This window comes from Danio rerio, chromosome 15, assembly GCF_049306965.1.
Source record: "Danio rerio strain Tuebingen ecotype United States chromosome 15, GRCz12tu, whole genome shotgun sequence".
In the NCBI taxonomy this organism is placed as follows: domain Eukaryota; kingdom Metazoa; phylum Chordata; class Actinopteri; order Cypriniformes; family Danionidae; genus Danio; species Danio rerio.
Window position 1 is genome coordinate 16,478,224 of NC_133190.1, and position 15,133 is coordinate 16,493,356.

General features: G+C 35.9%; 1 protein-coding gene across 4 annotated transcripts in view; it reads right to left on the reverse strand.

Moving 5' to 3' along the window:
- Nucleotides 1-15,133, reverse strand: part of numbl (NUMB like endocytic adaptor protein) — a 121,749-nt gene that overhangs the window by 17,413 nt on the left and 89,203 nt on the right. For all 4 annotated transcript variants that reach the window (XR_012390504.1, XR_012390503.1, XM_005173378.6 and 1 more), the window contains exons 3-4: nucleotides 9,491-9,565; nucleotides 5,998-6,072 (exon numbers count right to left, since the gene is read on the reverse strand). Coding sequence is in view for 2 of the 4 variants with exons in the window: in XM_005173378.6 (XP_005173435.1) it covers nucleotides 5,998-6,072; nucleotides 9,491-9,565 (150 nt within the window). In the remaining 2 variants the exon portion in view is untranslated. The remainder of the gene's footprint in view (nucleotides 1-5,997; nucleotides 6,073-9,490; nucleotides 9,566-15,133) is intronic.

Consider the following 15,133-nt stretch of genomic DNA (forward strand, 5'->3'; position numbering starts at 1 on the left):
CAAATAAGTCTCTTTCAGATAAAAAATATTATAGGAAACACTGTGAAAAATTCTTCGCTCTGTTAAACATTAATTGGAAAATATTTAGAAAGACATAAAATTGTTGTAAATCTGAATGACAGGAAAATATAAGCAGTGCATCCAGAAGGTATTCATAGCGCTTCACTTTTTCCACATTTTTTTATTTTACAGCCTTATTCCAAAATGGATTAAATTCATTTATTTTCTCAAAATTCTACACACAATATCCCATAATGCGTCGCTGACGCACACCTCTCAAAAAATGTAACTACACGTCACAACGACACGTAGCGCAAGCTCTGTCATTGGTCGGCTTGGTAGCGATAACGAGTCAGGGTGGGACCGAGAGCTGCGCGAGCCTGATGGGGCGAGTGTTTACAAGTGCAGAGTACTGTAAAAAACTCCGGATAGAAAGTTTTGTTTTGTGTTTACCTCATAGTTAAAGTTGTTGCACGTCCGCTGGTTCCTGCCTCAAAATGAGCAAGTTTGAGCCACTTGTACATTCAGGAAGCGTTTAGAAAAAACAAAACACCAGCGAAGAAACTTGACACAAAGACACATTAACACCTTACTGCCAACTAGCGTTTTGGAAGTGTTAATGCAGACCAACAGAGACAGCGCACAGAAGTATAAATGCACAGCTACGTGCGATGCATGAACCATGGGTTACGTCGGACAGAAGTATAAACCAGGCTTAATCCACGGTGCATGCAATGCGTGTAGCTTTGCATTATACTTCTGCGCGTAATCACTGTTGGTCTGCATTAACACTTCCAAAACGCTAGTGGACAGTGAGGTGTTAATGTTCCTCGGTGTCGAGTTTCTTCGCTGCTGTTTTGTTTTTTTCTGAACGCTTCCTGAATGTACAAGTGGCTCAAACTCGCTCGTTTTGAGGCAGGAACCGGCGGACATGCAACAACTTTAACTCCTTCACGGGACTCCACACTTGTAAACAATCGCTCCATCGAGCTCGCACTGCTCGCGAGGCTCCATCATCCGTAACTGGAAAATGTTTGAAACCACCAGGACTCTTCTTTGAGCTGGCCGGCCATCTAAGCTGAGTGATCGGGGGAAAGGGGCCTTAGTCAGGGAGGAGATCAATAACCCGATGGTCACTCTGTCTGAGCTCCAGTGTTCTTCTGTTGAGAGAGAACCTTACAGAAGGACAACCATCTGTGCAGCAATCCACCAATCAGGCCTGTATGATAAAGGAGCCAGACGGAAGCCACTGCTCGCCTGAAATTTGCCAAAAGGCATCTGAAAGACTTTCAGACCATAAGAAACTAAATTCTCTGGTATGATGAGGATAAAATTTAACTCTTTGGAGTTAATGCCAAACGTTACGTTTGGAGAAAACCAGGCATCGCTCATCACAAGGCTAACACCCTCTCTACAGTGAAGCATGATGGTGGCAGCATCATGCTGTGGGGATGTTTTTCAGCAGCAGGAAGTGGAAGACTGGTTAGGATAGAGGGAAATATGAATGCAGCAATGTGCAGTGACATCCTGAAAAAAAACCTACTTCAGTGCTCTTGACCTCAAACTGGGGCGACGTTTATCTTTCTGGAGGACAATGACCCGAAGCACACAGCCAAAATATCAATGGAGTGGATTCACAACAACTCGATGAATGTCCTTGAGTGGCCCAGACAGAGCCCAGACTTAATCCTATTGATCAGAAAAATCCAACCTGAAAGAGCTTGAGAAGTGCTGCAAAGATGAATGGGCAAATATTCCCAAAGACAGGTGTGCCAAGCTTGTGTCATCATATTCAAAAAGATCTGAGGCTGTAATTGCTGGTAAAGGTGCAGCAACAAAGTATTAAACAAAGGCTGTGAATACTTCTGTACATGTGATTTTTCACGTCTTTTATTTTTAATAAATTTGCAACAATTAAAAAAAATCTTTTTTCACATTGTCATTATGGGGTATTGTGTGTAGAATTTTGAGGAAATAAATTCATTTAATCTATTTTGGAATAAGGCTGTAATATTAAAAATGTGGAAAAAGGGAAGCGCTATGAATACTTTCTGGATGCACTGTACATTTACAATGAAATTTTGATGTCAACAAATGAAGTAGACCAGACAAAACATGAAATATTTTTTGTTCATATAGTCTGCAATGAAATACAAGTCAAAATAAATTTGGAAATCCCTACTTTCTTTTTTTTTGCACTTTCCATACATTCCCAACATTTTTGTGATTTGGGGTTGCAATATGTTGTGATTTATACAGTCTTGCTGCAGTCATGTTTTTTGAGATCCTGACCTGACCTAAAACGAAAGCTTAAACAGAATCAGAATGTAACCAAAATTTGATTAATCGTGAGTTTATCAGGAGAGAGTGGAGGAGCAGAACAGGACACACAGGTGGTGTGTGTGTGTGTGACGGCGGCAGGAAGGATTATTTGTCCCTGTTGACTCATACATACAGGACGATTACCAGAAGAGCACAGCAAGTGAATGCTGGAGTCTGAGGCCTGACGAGAAACAAAAAAAGAGAACTTTGTGGCTTTCCGCCTTTGACTGTGTGCATTGAAAAGGAAAAACAGGGCATAATTGAAGCTATTATGGGAGGCCTTTGACCTTTTCTGGTTAACTTTCCGGGTTTTGTGTGAGGGAAGGATGTTACATTAATCCCCAAACTTTGAAAAGGAAAAATCCAGCCGTGAGAGGCATGGGAACCCTTGGCCTTAAAAGTCATGTCGTGTCTGAGTGATGCATCATGGAGTGGGACGATCATGTGACGGCTCTTCTGGAGCTCAGCCAGCTTCCTCCTACCGCTTGTTGTGTGTTTCCTGCAGTTTTTCTCTTGCACTGACAGACTCGGCTAATTGACGGCTCTTTGGGTCTTTAAAGGCTTTTTAAACTTATTAAAGGGGTCATGAACTGCCTTTTTAGTTTGTACTGTTCTCTGTGGTTCACTTTTGATGGAATCTAGATTTTTTTATGAAAAACTTTATTTAGAAGCAAATATTTCTGTCCTGGGTGGCACGGTGGCACAGTCACCTCACAGCAAGAAGGTTGCTGGTTCGAGTCCTGGCTGGGTCAGTTGGCGTTTCTGTGTGGAATTTGCATGTTGTCCCAGTTTTTGTGTGGGTTTGCTCCGGGTGCTCTGGTTTCCCCCACAGTCCAAAAACATGTAGTAAATGTGAATTGGATTAACTAAATTAGCCTAAAATTAGAATGTATGGGTGTTTATGCAGGGCATCCTCTGCGTAAATCATATGGGGAAATAGTTGGCGGTTTATTCCACAGTGGTGACCCCTGATAAATAAGGGACTAAGCTGAAGAAAAATGAACGAATGTCTCTGTCCTGCTTTAGCACTCCTCTTCTAAACACACTGAATAAATAGGTATGGCTGAGTGTAGATCAGAGGTAAACACCCACTGCTATGGTTAGCTGACAGTTTTGCATTTGTAACATTTTTGACAGGATGGCTGCATGCCCACCGATGTAAACGTCTGTATGTGTCTGAGGGTCTACATCAGGGGTTGTTAATTTTATCAAAGTTATCAATGTCTAGAACAATTGCTTATTATAGCAAAACTTGGTTTAAATAAATATGCATAAACATAAATCATTTTTAAGTGTGTTTTGTATTTAAAAATAAATTAATAACAGGTTTTTAAGTCTCTGAAAAACAAGTCATAATTCATTTAAAATCAGTGTGAACCGAAAGTTTTTAAGTTGACTTTTATGTCATTGTGTAGGCATGACATAAAACTAGAGGCGGGGCTTTTTTGTGCATCATTCCCATAGGGTTGGGCTGATAGACAATACCGTCATCCATTGCTAATGGCCAATAGATAACATGATGCTGAGCCAATCCTCAGCCCCGCCCTGTCGCAAACCCACTTGCGAAAAATACACACAACAGGCCCTGTTTACATCAATAGGTCTTAGTATTAAATGTCACTTAAAAACAAAAATGATCCACATCCACACCGTGTTTTACCTAGCATTTCTGAACAGCCCTCCGTCTGCTGAAAACACACATCACGTGACTACACACACACACACACACAGCCACACACACACACACAGCCAAACACAGTGTCATGAGCCCCTCTGAGGTTTTTTACCAACCAACCTCCCGTGGAAAAAGTGATTGGCAGGTGGTAATTTAAGTGGTAACTTATCTCTATTTAATTATAATTTGTTTATGAGTAAAATAAAGACCATGCGGGTCAGGTAGTTGAAACTGTAGGCTACAAAAAGTTCATTCATCTTCACCTATGACGACAATGCCATTGTCCATCGCGATGTTTCACATTAGAGATCCTACGATGCCAAATTGGTCAACACACCCAACCCTAGTTCCCTCATAGCAAATTAATATAAAATAATATAACATAGGTGACGCGGAGGCGCAGTAGGTAGTGCTGTTGCTTTACAGCAAGAAGGTCACTGGTTTGAGCCCTGGCTGGGTCAGTTGGCGTTTCTGTGTGGAGTTTGCATGTTCTCCCTGTGCATGGATTTCCTCTGGGTACTCCGGTTTCACCACAATCCAAAGACATGCGCTACAGGCAAACTGAATCAACTAAATTGGCTGTAGTGTATGAGTGTGTGTGAATGTGAGAGTGTATTGGTGTTTCTCAGTACTGGGTTGCTGCTGGAAGGGCATCTTTAGCCTCAAACATATGCTGGAATGGTTGGCGGTTCATTCCGCTGTGGCGACCCATGGTAAATAAGGAACCAAATCAAAGAAAAATTTTTGGACAACTATGGTTGGGTCGATAGACGATGCCATCGTCAATCGCCTATGGCCAATAGATTTCACCATGCTGAGCCGGCATCACAATCCTCCGCCCCTATTGCAGCAGCAACCTGCTCGTGAAAAATACACACTCAGTCCCCGTTTACACTAATACATCTTAACTTTAAAATGTTATTTTAGAATGAAAACGATCCACATCCACACTGCTGTTTCATCTAGCATTTCTGAAAAGCCCTCTTTCCGCATTATGCTGCTGAAAACGCAATCCATGTGACCACAAACACACACACACACACACACCACACACACAGGCATGCGCTGCAGTGTATGCGCGCGTTTGAGCTCCAGCAGTCAGCAGGTGACTCTTCGGTCTTTTGAATCTGTCAGGGAACGTGTCACAGCATCAGTACACTGCTTCAATCTTTCACTTTCACGCTTATACTTAGTAATTTTAGCAAATACCTCAGATAGTGTTAGTTGGTTCCTGTTGGTTGTGCACCTTTTTTACCAAACAAGTTTGTTGACGCCACTATAACGACACAGAACCCTATTCATGCCAGAGTCACACGGAAGTGATTGACAGGTAGTAATTTGTGTGTAACTTATCTTTATGTATGATTTGGTTATGGGTAAAACAAAAACCAGGTTAGTTGAAACGGTTGGCTACAAATAATTAATTTGTTATGAATTAAATGATTATTCAGAAATAATTAATTCACCGCTGCTTAAGATGACGATGCCATCTTCCATCGCAACATTTCACATTTGACATTGTACGATGCCAAATTGGTCGACATCGCCCAACCCTATAAACAAATACAACTATTTCTTAAAAATCAAACAAAACGCTTTTTTGGACAGGAGCAAATTGAACACAATCAAGAGTGTCACCCAGTTACAACAAACTGGTTCGATTATACTAACTGGTTGTCATGACAACAGCGTCACACTTAAAATATCAATTTCGGTTTCATTTCAGATCATCACCAAAAAGATAAAAAAAACTAGCATGTTTAACTTTTATAGTAGTAGTATCCACTTAATTGCATATATAATATCTTAATTATAAGCTGTTTTATAAAAACGGGAAATTTCTGAACTCTGAAACATACAGGATGATTTTGTAGTACAGTGACCTCTTAAATATCAAAAAATCAAGGGAATTGTGATTCTAGAGTTTATGGCTTCTTTAATGGATTTCAATGAACGCTCTACAAAACAAGCTTAAGCACAAAAAACCAAAGCACACTTACCTTGGTTTTGTCGTCCACTACTCTCAGGCCATCAGCAGACACCCAGAGCACAGCCTTCACTGTCTTTTTCCCACTCTGAGGGTAGAAAAATTGAAACAACATCAATCTTTAGACACACTGGGATCTCAGCAGTACCACAGAGCTTTTGATTTGCTAGCATAAAAAAATTCTGTGAAAGTTTCAGCTTTTGTCAGCTCGATTTCTTTCCTACAACTTATCATAGAGCTGTCCAACAACATGCTGAGCTGTGATGAAATGCAGAAACCAGACACATTTCAGTGATGAGGGCTTATTGGTTAACATTCTATACTGTACTAATACTACTACTGCCTTTATTATTTACTAAGTTTGACATTTCTCAAATTGAAAAATGTAAAATGGGTTTTAAAAATGATAATTTTTTATTTATAATGTTAATTTTTAAAATGTATTATTGTTATTATTATTATCATTATTATTATTATTATTGATATTATTATTATTATTAGCAGCTCTTGTTGTAAGTTTAAACATTTTAATAACTTTTTTAGTTTTGTTGAACCTATAATTATAATAATGACAATGCATTATTATTATTATTATTATTATTATTATTATTATTATACATGCCTAAATGCATTGAGTTGCTGCCATGTGATTGCCGGATTAGAAATATGCGTTAAGCAGTTGGACGTGTGTATCTAATATAGGGCTGAGTGTATTAAACAATAATGTATATGTTTCAAATTATATTTATATTAAAAACTTGGTAAGACTTTACAATGTTGTTCCATTAATTAATGTATTTACTAACACGAATTAACAAAAATTAACAACATTTCTACAGCATGAATTGATTCACCACTTCATTATTAAAAATTAATACATTACCTAACATTAACTAAAGTAACCTTATAGTTAAATTTCTCCAAAAACTGAAATATATTTATATAGTTTTGGTGCAACCAACCAACCAACCAACCAACCAACCAACCAACCAACCAACCAACCAAACAAACAAACAAACAAACAAACAAACAAACATTTATTAGAGCACCAAAACAAAGTTACAATGCACTAGTTACCTATAAATATGTAAATTCAAACAAACAAATTAAGTTGAATATTCATACATTTATTTGTTTGATTAAATTCGGCCTATATAAATTGTTTGCAACCCCTTATCTTAAAATAACATAGTAAATCCAGTGAATAATCTTTTTTAGTGTATAGTGCACATTACCGAAAGGCTTTAAATCTTTTATTGAGTCTGTCTACCCAGAGACCAAAGCTTTAGACACTGTAATATGCTTTTAATCTGGAAACAACTGGAGGAGTAAGTGAAAGTGAAGGACTGGGATAAATCAAGAGAACCGAGGAGATTCAGTCGACGGTACAAACAGCCTGAAAGTCAGAATCGAGACCTGAGCAGACAGCAGAAGAGAGATGAGACTGAACGAGGTGGAGAGTTTGGGGGTTTGGGGAAAAAACAGAAAATAAATCAAGTCACTGTGTGTGTAGACAGACTCTGCAGGAGGAAAGTGTGCATGGACAGATGGAGGAGCGCCAAAACATTAGAGTCCCACACACACACACTGTCTGAATTACACACAGAGGAGGAAACAAGACAAGATTCACAAACAAAAGTGTGTTTCAAAAAGAATGCTTGTGTTACTGGTCTGCTACGAGATTTGTAGGCTCAGGATATGACAATTGACAGTACAAAAACGCTCCATATCCATTGATTTTCCAAACAAAGGAGACTCTGTAGACTCTCAAAGCATTAAATCATCAGTCCTCACTAATGAAGTGCTGATTTTAGTGTCTGGTTTTGGTTTTTAATGGTTATGCAAAATTATGCATTAAAGTGTTTCAGTCTTTTATTTATTTATTTATTATGTTATACATTAACTTAAATTATCATAGCTTTAATTAATTATATTATTATTTTTATTTCATTATATTATTTTTTTTACATTATATTATGCTTTTTATTATTATTTTTAATTACATTATATTATATTATAATTTTCTATTAATTATATTATATTATGTTATATTATATTATATTAAATTATCATTTATCATTTTTAAGTAATTATATTATCTTTTTTATTTAATTTATTTCATAATATATATTATATTACATTACATTACATTACATTACATTATATTATATTATATTATATTATATTATATTATATTATATTATATTATATTATTCATTCATTCATTTTCTTGTCAGCTTAGTCCCTTTATTAATCTGGGATCGCCACATCGGAATGAACCGCCATCTTATCCCTCAAGTTTTTACGCAGCGGATGCCCTTCCAGCCGCAACCCATCTCTGGGAAACATCCACACACACATTAACTCTAACTCTTACTCTAACACACATTAACTTATTAACTCTAGTAACTCTAGTGTAATTTGAATGGAAGTGGGCGTTCTAACAATATATCGCTCCCGAGTCCCAACGGTATTTCGAAACAGCATATCTGTGATTTCCTCATTCTTTTTGAGCACTGGTACAGCTAGTGCTTACGACTGTTACACATGATGAATGCTTGACCAGTGATTTCTGCAGGTGCATGTCTGTGTGTGCATCGTCTACATAACTGTCCCCAGAGCGGGCTTTACCAACATGCGAGGGCTAAGTGAAGATGCGCTGTCCTTCAGCCTGCATTAGAAAATGGCCAGTTTACTGTTAGGAAACCCACATCAGGCAAGTCTAATGTATGGGAGTCTTTTTCATGAGTCATAAGCAAATTGGAAAAAATAAAAAGATAACCCTTTGCGCGATGTGATAATACCTCAAAGTTAATTCTTTAGCAGTCACAAGACTCAGGCAGTGTGGGTGAACAAAGGCTGAATATACAACAGGAGCAGGAGCAGTCGAGTGCGGAATAAAACCGTGCAGGATCGGGACTAAAAAATGAGTCCCGCACAGATCTCTAGTTCTGTAATCAGTAGTATATGTCCTCTAAAAGCCAGAGGGCGCTCATGTGTGGACACTTCGAAATACACCACGAAAAAGGAAAAACCCAGAAAATCCCCATAGCAGTTGCTGAATAAACAGAAGATTTAACTACATTTATTGATTCAGCATGACATTTATTCACATGAATACAGCTTAATCTTACAGAAGTATTTATTTCAAACACTTGACTGATGTTAAAGTAAGGTAAAACATCTTATTCAAAGTGATATTTTCACAGAGATGATCACAGAAATTAATGTAATGAATGTGATATTAATTAAATAACATTACATAATAATATAACTATAATATAAATAACTATAATATATAACTATGGCTATGTGTAAATGCAGCTCCATCTTGTTTTTGAAAGCCCCATTTACTGCTGATTACACAAATGTGCATAACAATCATAAAATGTTTCTATTGCTTCAGAAAATTGACTGTACGTCCAAAAATGGGCTTTGGCTCATTTGCTGCCAGTCTGCTTTTTACAGCAAGCGTATGTTTTATAATGTGAGGATCCGATACTCACCACTTTTAGCTTTTTCACTGCCTCTTCACACACATGCATGCCTCTGGATTCATCCACCTCCACCAGCCCGAGATACTGCACACACACAACACAAGAGATCAGCATGACGAAACACACACTATCTATATCTCATGCTCTACACCTACCACACTATTAGCTCCCTGAACAGAAAAGGAAGCACTCTTCTGCGTTATTTTTGCTGAGGCTATTATTTTGACAAGAACATACAGAAATGACAGAAACACTTTTTTTTTTTCTTTAGGGAAATCTGTCTTGGCACAAACAGCACTAGTCTGGATTTCAATGAGGATTCTATTAGAGGGGACATATCATGCCTTTTTCATAAGATGTGAAATACATCTCTGGTGTGCCTAGAATGCGTCTGAAACAATGCGAGGGAATTTTTAGTTCGAAATACTCCACATATCTTTTTTAGAGCTTGTTAAATGTGCCTCTATTTGGGAGTGAGAAAAACACGCCGTTTTTGGGCTTGTCACTTTAAATGCAAATGAGCTGCTCCTCTTCAGAAAAGTGTGGAGCCTTTCCTCCTATTCTGACACTCCAAATACAACAAAATATAATAATAATAGAAATAAAATATCTGGTAAAATAAATAAATAAATAAAATGGCCTACAATTGAATTAAAATATCACACTTTCCCGTCTATACTCTCAATTTTTCTGTCTAATAAATAGTTGAAAAAATCCTAAAACAATTATTTAAAAAAAAAAAAAAAAATATATATATATATATATATATATATATATATATATATATATATATATATATATATACATATATATATAATAATTATGAATTATTAAAGACACATAAGCTTGCAATCTGTCAGTGACAACATACTGTATTTACAAAGCATTTCCTCAGTAAAATCAGACAATTATCAGCATCAGACTACCTGTTGCATAATTAAACATTATATTTATTGTTACGTAGTCTAGTTTAATGCAGTATGGCCACTGAAACCATAAACATTCTTCTGTTCTCATGCCATAATTGCAGAAAAGCAATGAATGAATACTGTGCACAACTCTCAGTGTTCATATGAAAGAATAAACCACCTTAAATGCCTTTAATAATTACACTTTTACAATGTGATATGGTAATTTAACTGACATGTCTGCTTTTACTTTTTCGAAGTCTGAATCCAGCACATGTTTGACTTCAGCTGATTGAATACATCACAATTCTTTAGTTCCAAAGCAAACCAACATGACTATTATTAATCTTTAAAGGGTTAGTTCATTTACAAATTTTATTCTGTCTCCATTTACTCTCCTGTTACTATCAAACATCACTCACACATTTGAATGTGTGGTTACTGCAATATGTGCATGTAGACATGTTATCATATCAAGACCTTGTTTCCCTTTGTTTTGAATTAGACTGATCAATTTGTTATTTTTATGATACTTTCATGACATTTTAGGTAGTTTACTCCAGTGCCATTTTGTTTTAAAACAGAAGGAGTCTGATTGTAATGCGCTTTGGGTGTATGGCCATACATGATAAACGCGCTATATAAATGCACATTACTTACTTACTTAATTTCTTACTAACAGTGTTTTACATTTTCTGTGAATGCTGAAAAGTACAGACAGGTTTTAATCCGTCATGTAATTCCTGCTAGAAATATCTAATTTGTAATAGTTTTATATATCAAAATGATAATGATCAACGGGCAGCACAGTAGCTCAGTGGTTAGCACTGTCGCCTCACAGCAAAAAAAGTTGCTGGTTTAGGTCACGCATTGCTGAATGAATGAATGATGATCCCAAACACACTGCTAATGTAATGAAATCATATTTGGAGAGAAAAACAGCTGATGAAGCAAAGACAGTCATGAAATGGCCTCCACAAAGTCCAGACCTGAATATTATGTACAGTATGCATAGGCAAAATTATAGGGAGTATGAGATTCACCTAGAGAAAAAAAGAAAGATACAATATGCTAAATCTAAGGAAGGACTCTTAGAAATGCAGAAAGATGTTTGATATTAGGTAAATAGCACATCATTTCAGAAAAGACTCAACAACAAATTGCTTGGTGCTAAAGAGGTCACGTTAAACACAGATTTTTGATGCAAGTATTTTGATTCCAAAAGTAATTTTGTTCTGAACAGTGTGTCCATATTTCCCATATTTTCTGTTTGTATATTTATAGGTATTCAGTTGTTCACACAAAAGTAATGAACCTGCTCATTTTAGATAGATAGCCTCCCAAAGCTGATGGTGGCCTAAGACTTTTGCATTACTTTTGCAAGACTGTATGTTTCCTCTATCTGCACCTGTCTTCTTATCTTGAGTTTTTTTCCCATTTCTCCGAGTCTTCTGTTTCTCCCCAATTAAACCGTACCTCTAGTTCTTTGACTGTAGCCGGTCTTCGTCAACTTAATGACACAAATCCTTCTTTTCTGATACTTTATCGAAACATGTATTACTCCTTAGTGGTTCTCATCTGCCTGCCACCATTATCTCTCTCCTCTTCCTGGCAGACGCCATCTGTGCTGAAACTCCTTTCATTGTTTCCTAACCGTGGCGGGACTTGTTATAATACAATACGGTTTCATGGTCATTTTCGAACAGATAGTGTGCTTTCTCATGTGAACACACAGACTTAAATGCATTCTATTCTCATGCTCTATACTCACAAAAATTCTTCATACAGACTTTTATGAATCTATCACTACATGCATACAGTTGAAGTCAGAATTATTGAAATGTAATTCTTTTTTAAACATTTACCAAATGATGTTTAACAGAGCAAGGAATTTTCACAGTATTTCATGTGATATTGTATTATTTTGAAGAGAGTCTTATTTGTTTTAAATCATCTAGAATAAAAGCAGTTTTTTAGTTTTTTAACTTTATGGTAAATATTAGCCCCATTAGGAAATATATATATATATATATATATATATATATATATATATATATATATATATATATATTTTTTTTTTTCTTTTTTTTTTTTTCTTTTGATTGTCTTTACAATGACTTGCCTAACAATGAATTATCCTAACTTGCCTAGTTAATCTCATTAACCTAGTTAAGCCTCTAAATGTCACTTTTGTCTAAATACTAACTAGTATCTTGAAAAATATCTAGTAAAATATTATTTACTGTCATGATGGCAAAGATAAAAGAAATCAGTTATTAGAAAGTAGTTGCTAAAACTATTATGTTTAGAAATGTGTTGAAAAAATCTATCCATTACACAGACATTGGGAAAAAAATATACAGGCGGCTAATAATTTAGGAAGACTAATAATTCTGACTTCAACTGTACATGATGCATAAATGGAAGATGCATAATATGTAGATGCAAATAGTAAATTAAGACAAGAAATTTCATCCATAAGAGGGATTGTGGCTAGCTATGCCTCCATTTTCAAAATTCTGCATTTAAGTTAGACTATATTGAAATGGAAATACCTATTCCAAACAAATACTGGGTTTTTGGTGTTTTGTTTTGTGTATGAAAGATGGCAGACTAGTTTAAGCACCAGACAAAACGTAAATGTTTTAAAGTGAAAATGCACTAGTGTAAATGGCACCTTAGAGGAATCACCTAAAATGGAGGGAAAATAATCTCAGGTCTCATTAAAATTGTATTATCTGTGTTTGGAAGATCAACAAAAATCATACAGATTGGAAACATAACATAAGGACGAGTACATGATGACAATATTTGTATTTTTGGTTGAATTATACCTTATAAATACATTAAACATACTCCTGGATAAAATTAACTTAATTCATTCATTTTTTCTTCGGCTTAGTCACTGATTATCAGGGGTCACCACAGCGGAATAAACCACCAACTACTCCAGCATATTTTTCACGCATCGGATGTCTTTCCAGGTGCAACCCAGTACTGGGAAACACCCATACACACTTACATTCACACACACTGATACACTATGTTTAATTTTAGTTCATCCAATTCACCTATAGCACATATCTTTGGACTGCTGAGGAAAACGTAGTACCCATAGGAAACCCACGCGAACATGGGGAGAACATGCAAACTCCACACATAAATGCCAAGTTGTGCACTGCTGAACTGGTGCTGTGAGTGGAAATGTGCAAATTAAAGGCTGATCAAATATAAAAAGATCAAATTCTTTCATAATTAGAAGTGCAAAATCTAAACAGTTCCCTACATTCTTGCAGAGAAAGAATTACCAAAACAAAAATAATAGTTTTTCACATTGTTTTGTACAGTAGGTGCACCCGATAATAGAACAAAGTCAGATTTTTAAATCACTTTTAATCCCCACTTTGAAATAATATTTTTATGCTCACCCAAATTGGCAGATTATTTAGCTCAGGGGTCTCAAACTCAATTTACCTGGGGGCCGCAGGAGGCAAAGTCTGGGTGAGGCTGGGCCGCATAAGTGATTTCACAAAAAAAAGTCCTCAAATGTCATTATTAACAGTTTTAATTATTTCTTCTGAACATGAAGTGTCCTGAACATTAATAGAACATTGAGTGAAGATTATGAACAGTTCCTCTGAACATGGCATCTTTTGCCTACTCCTTGCTGCCAGAGACTTTACAGCGCTTCTTCTCACAAATCTGAACCACACAGATATTTAACAATGTATTTGTTCATCCTGAGCAAATATATGACACTTTACCAACATTTTTCAACACATTTTCTTCAATATTGAAATCTAATCTTAATGTATTCCTTATTTGGATGTTGCTCATTGTAAATCTTCAGCTGTTACAGCGAGAAAAACAGAAATGTAGAACTGCTGCAATGGTGGTGCAAATTAAAGGCTGATAAAATAAAGGATCAAATTCTTTCATCATTAGAAGTGCACAATCTAAACAGTTCATTTTATACACATTCCTGCAGAGAAATAATTACCAAAACAAAGGTAATAGCTGTGCTTTTTCACATTTAGATGCACCCACTTATAGAAAAAAGTCAGATTTTTTTGTCCCTTAGTTTTGTATTAGACTGATCAATTTAATATTTTAATGATATTTTTATGACATTTCTGTTCACATTGGTGAATTTTTGTTTTAAAACAGTGTTTTGAAGTTAAAATGATCCTCATGGAGACTGGCATTTTACAGCATTAAAAGCAAAATAATCTGCCAATGGAGTAAGCAAAAAAATCGGCACAAATTTTGCACACCTAAATTGGCCAGTAATTTTGCTTGTTTTAAAAAAAAAACTCACTTAAATTTGACATAATATTTCTGAAATCGGTGGTTCATTCCACTGTGGTGACAATCAGAGACTAAGCCGAAGGAAAATTAATTAATAAATGAATTGCTGAAATCAAGACAATAATTACTTGTGTTTTTTTTTCACATTTATTATTACAGTAGATGCTCCCGATTATTGAAAAAAGTCAATTTTTTTCCTTTAGTTTCGGATTAGACTGATCAATTTTTTTATTTTTATGATATCTTTATGACATTTTGCTAATAGCTGTTTAAGCTAATAGCTGAAGGTCAGATTTTCATGATGTGCCCCTTTAAGAAACATGCAGATGAGGATGTTTTTTCGTGACATTTTCTCCAGCGTAAACCAATCAAAATGTCCTCACAGGAACACAATTAATAGTCATCAGGCCAGAGTTATGTGATTACAGGGACCGCG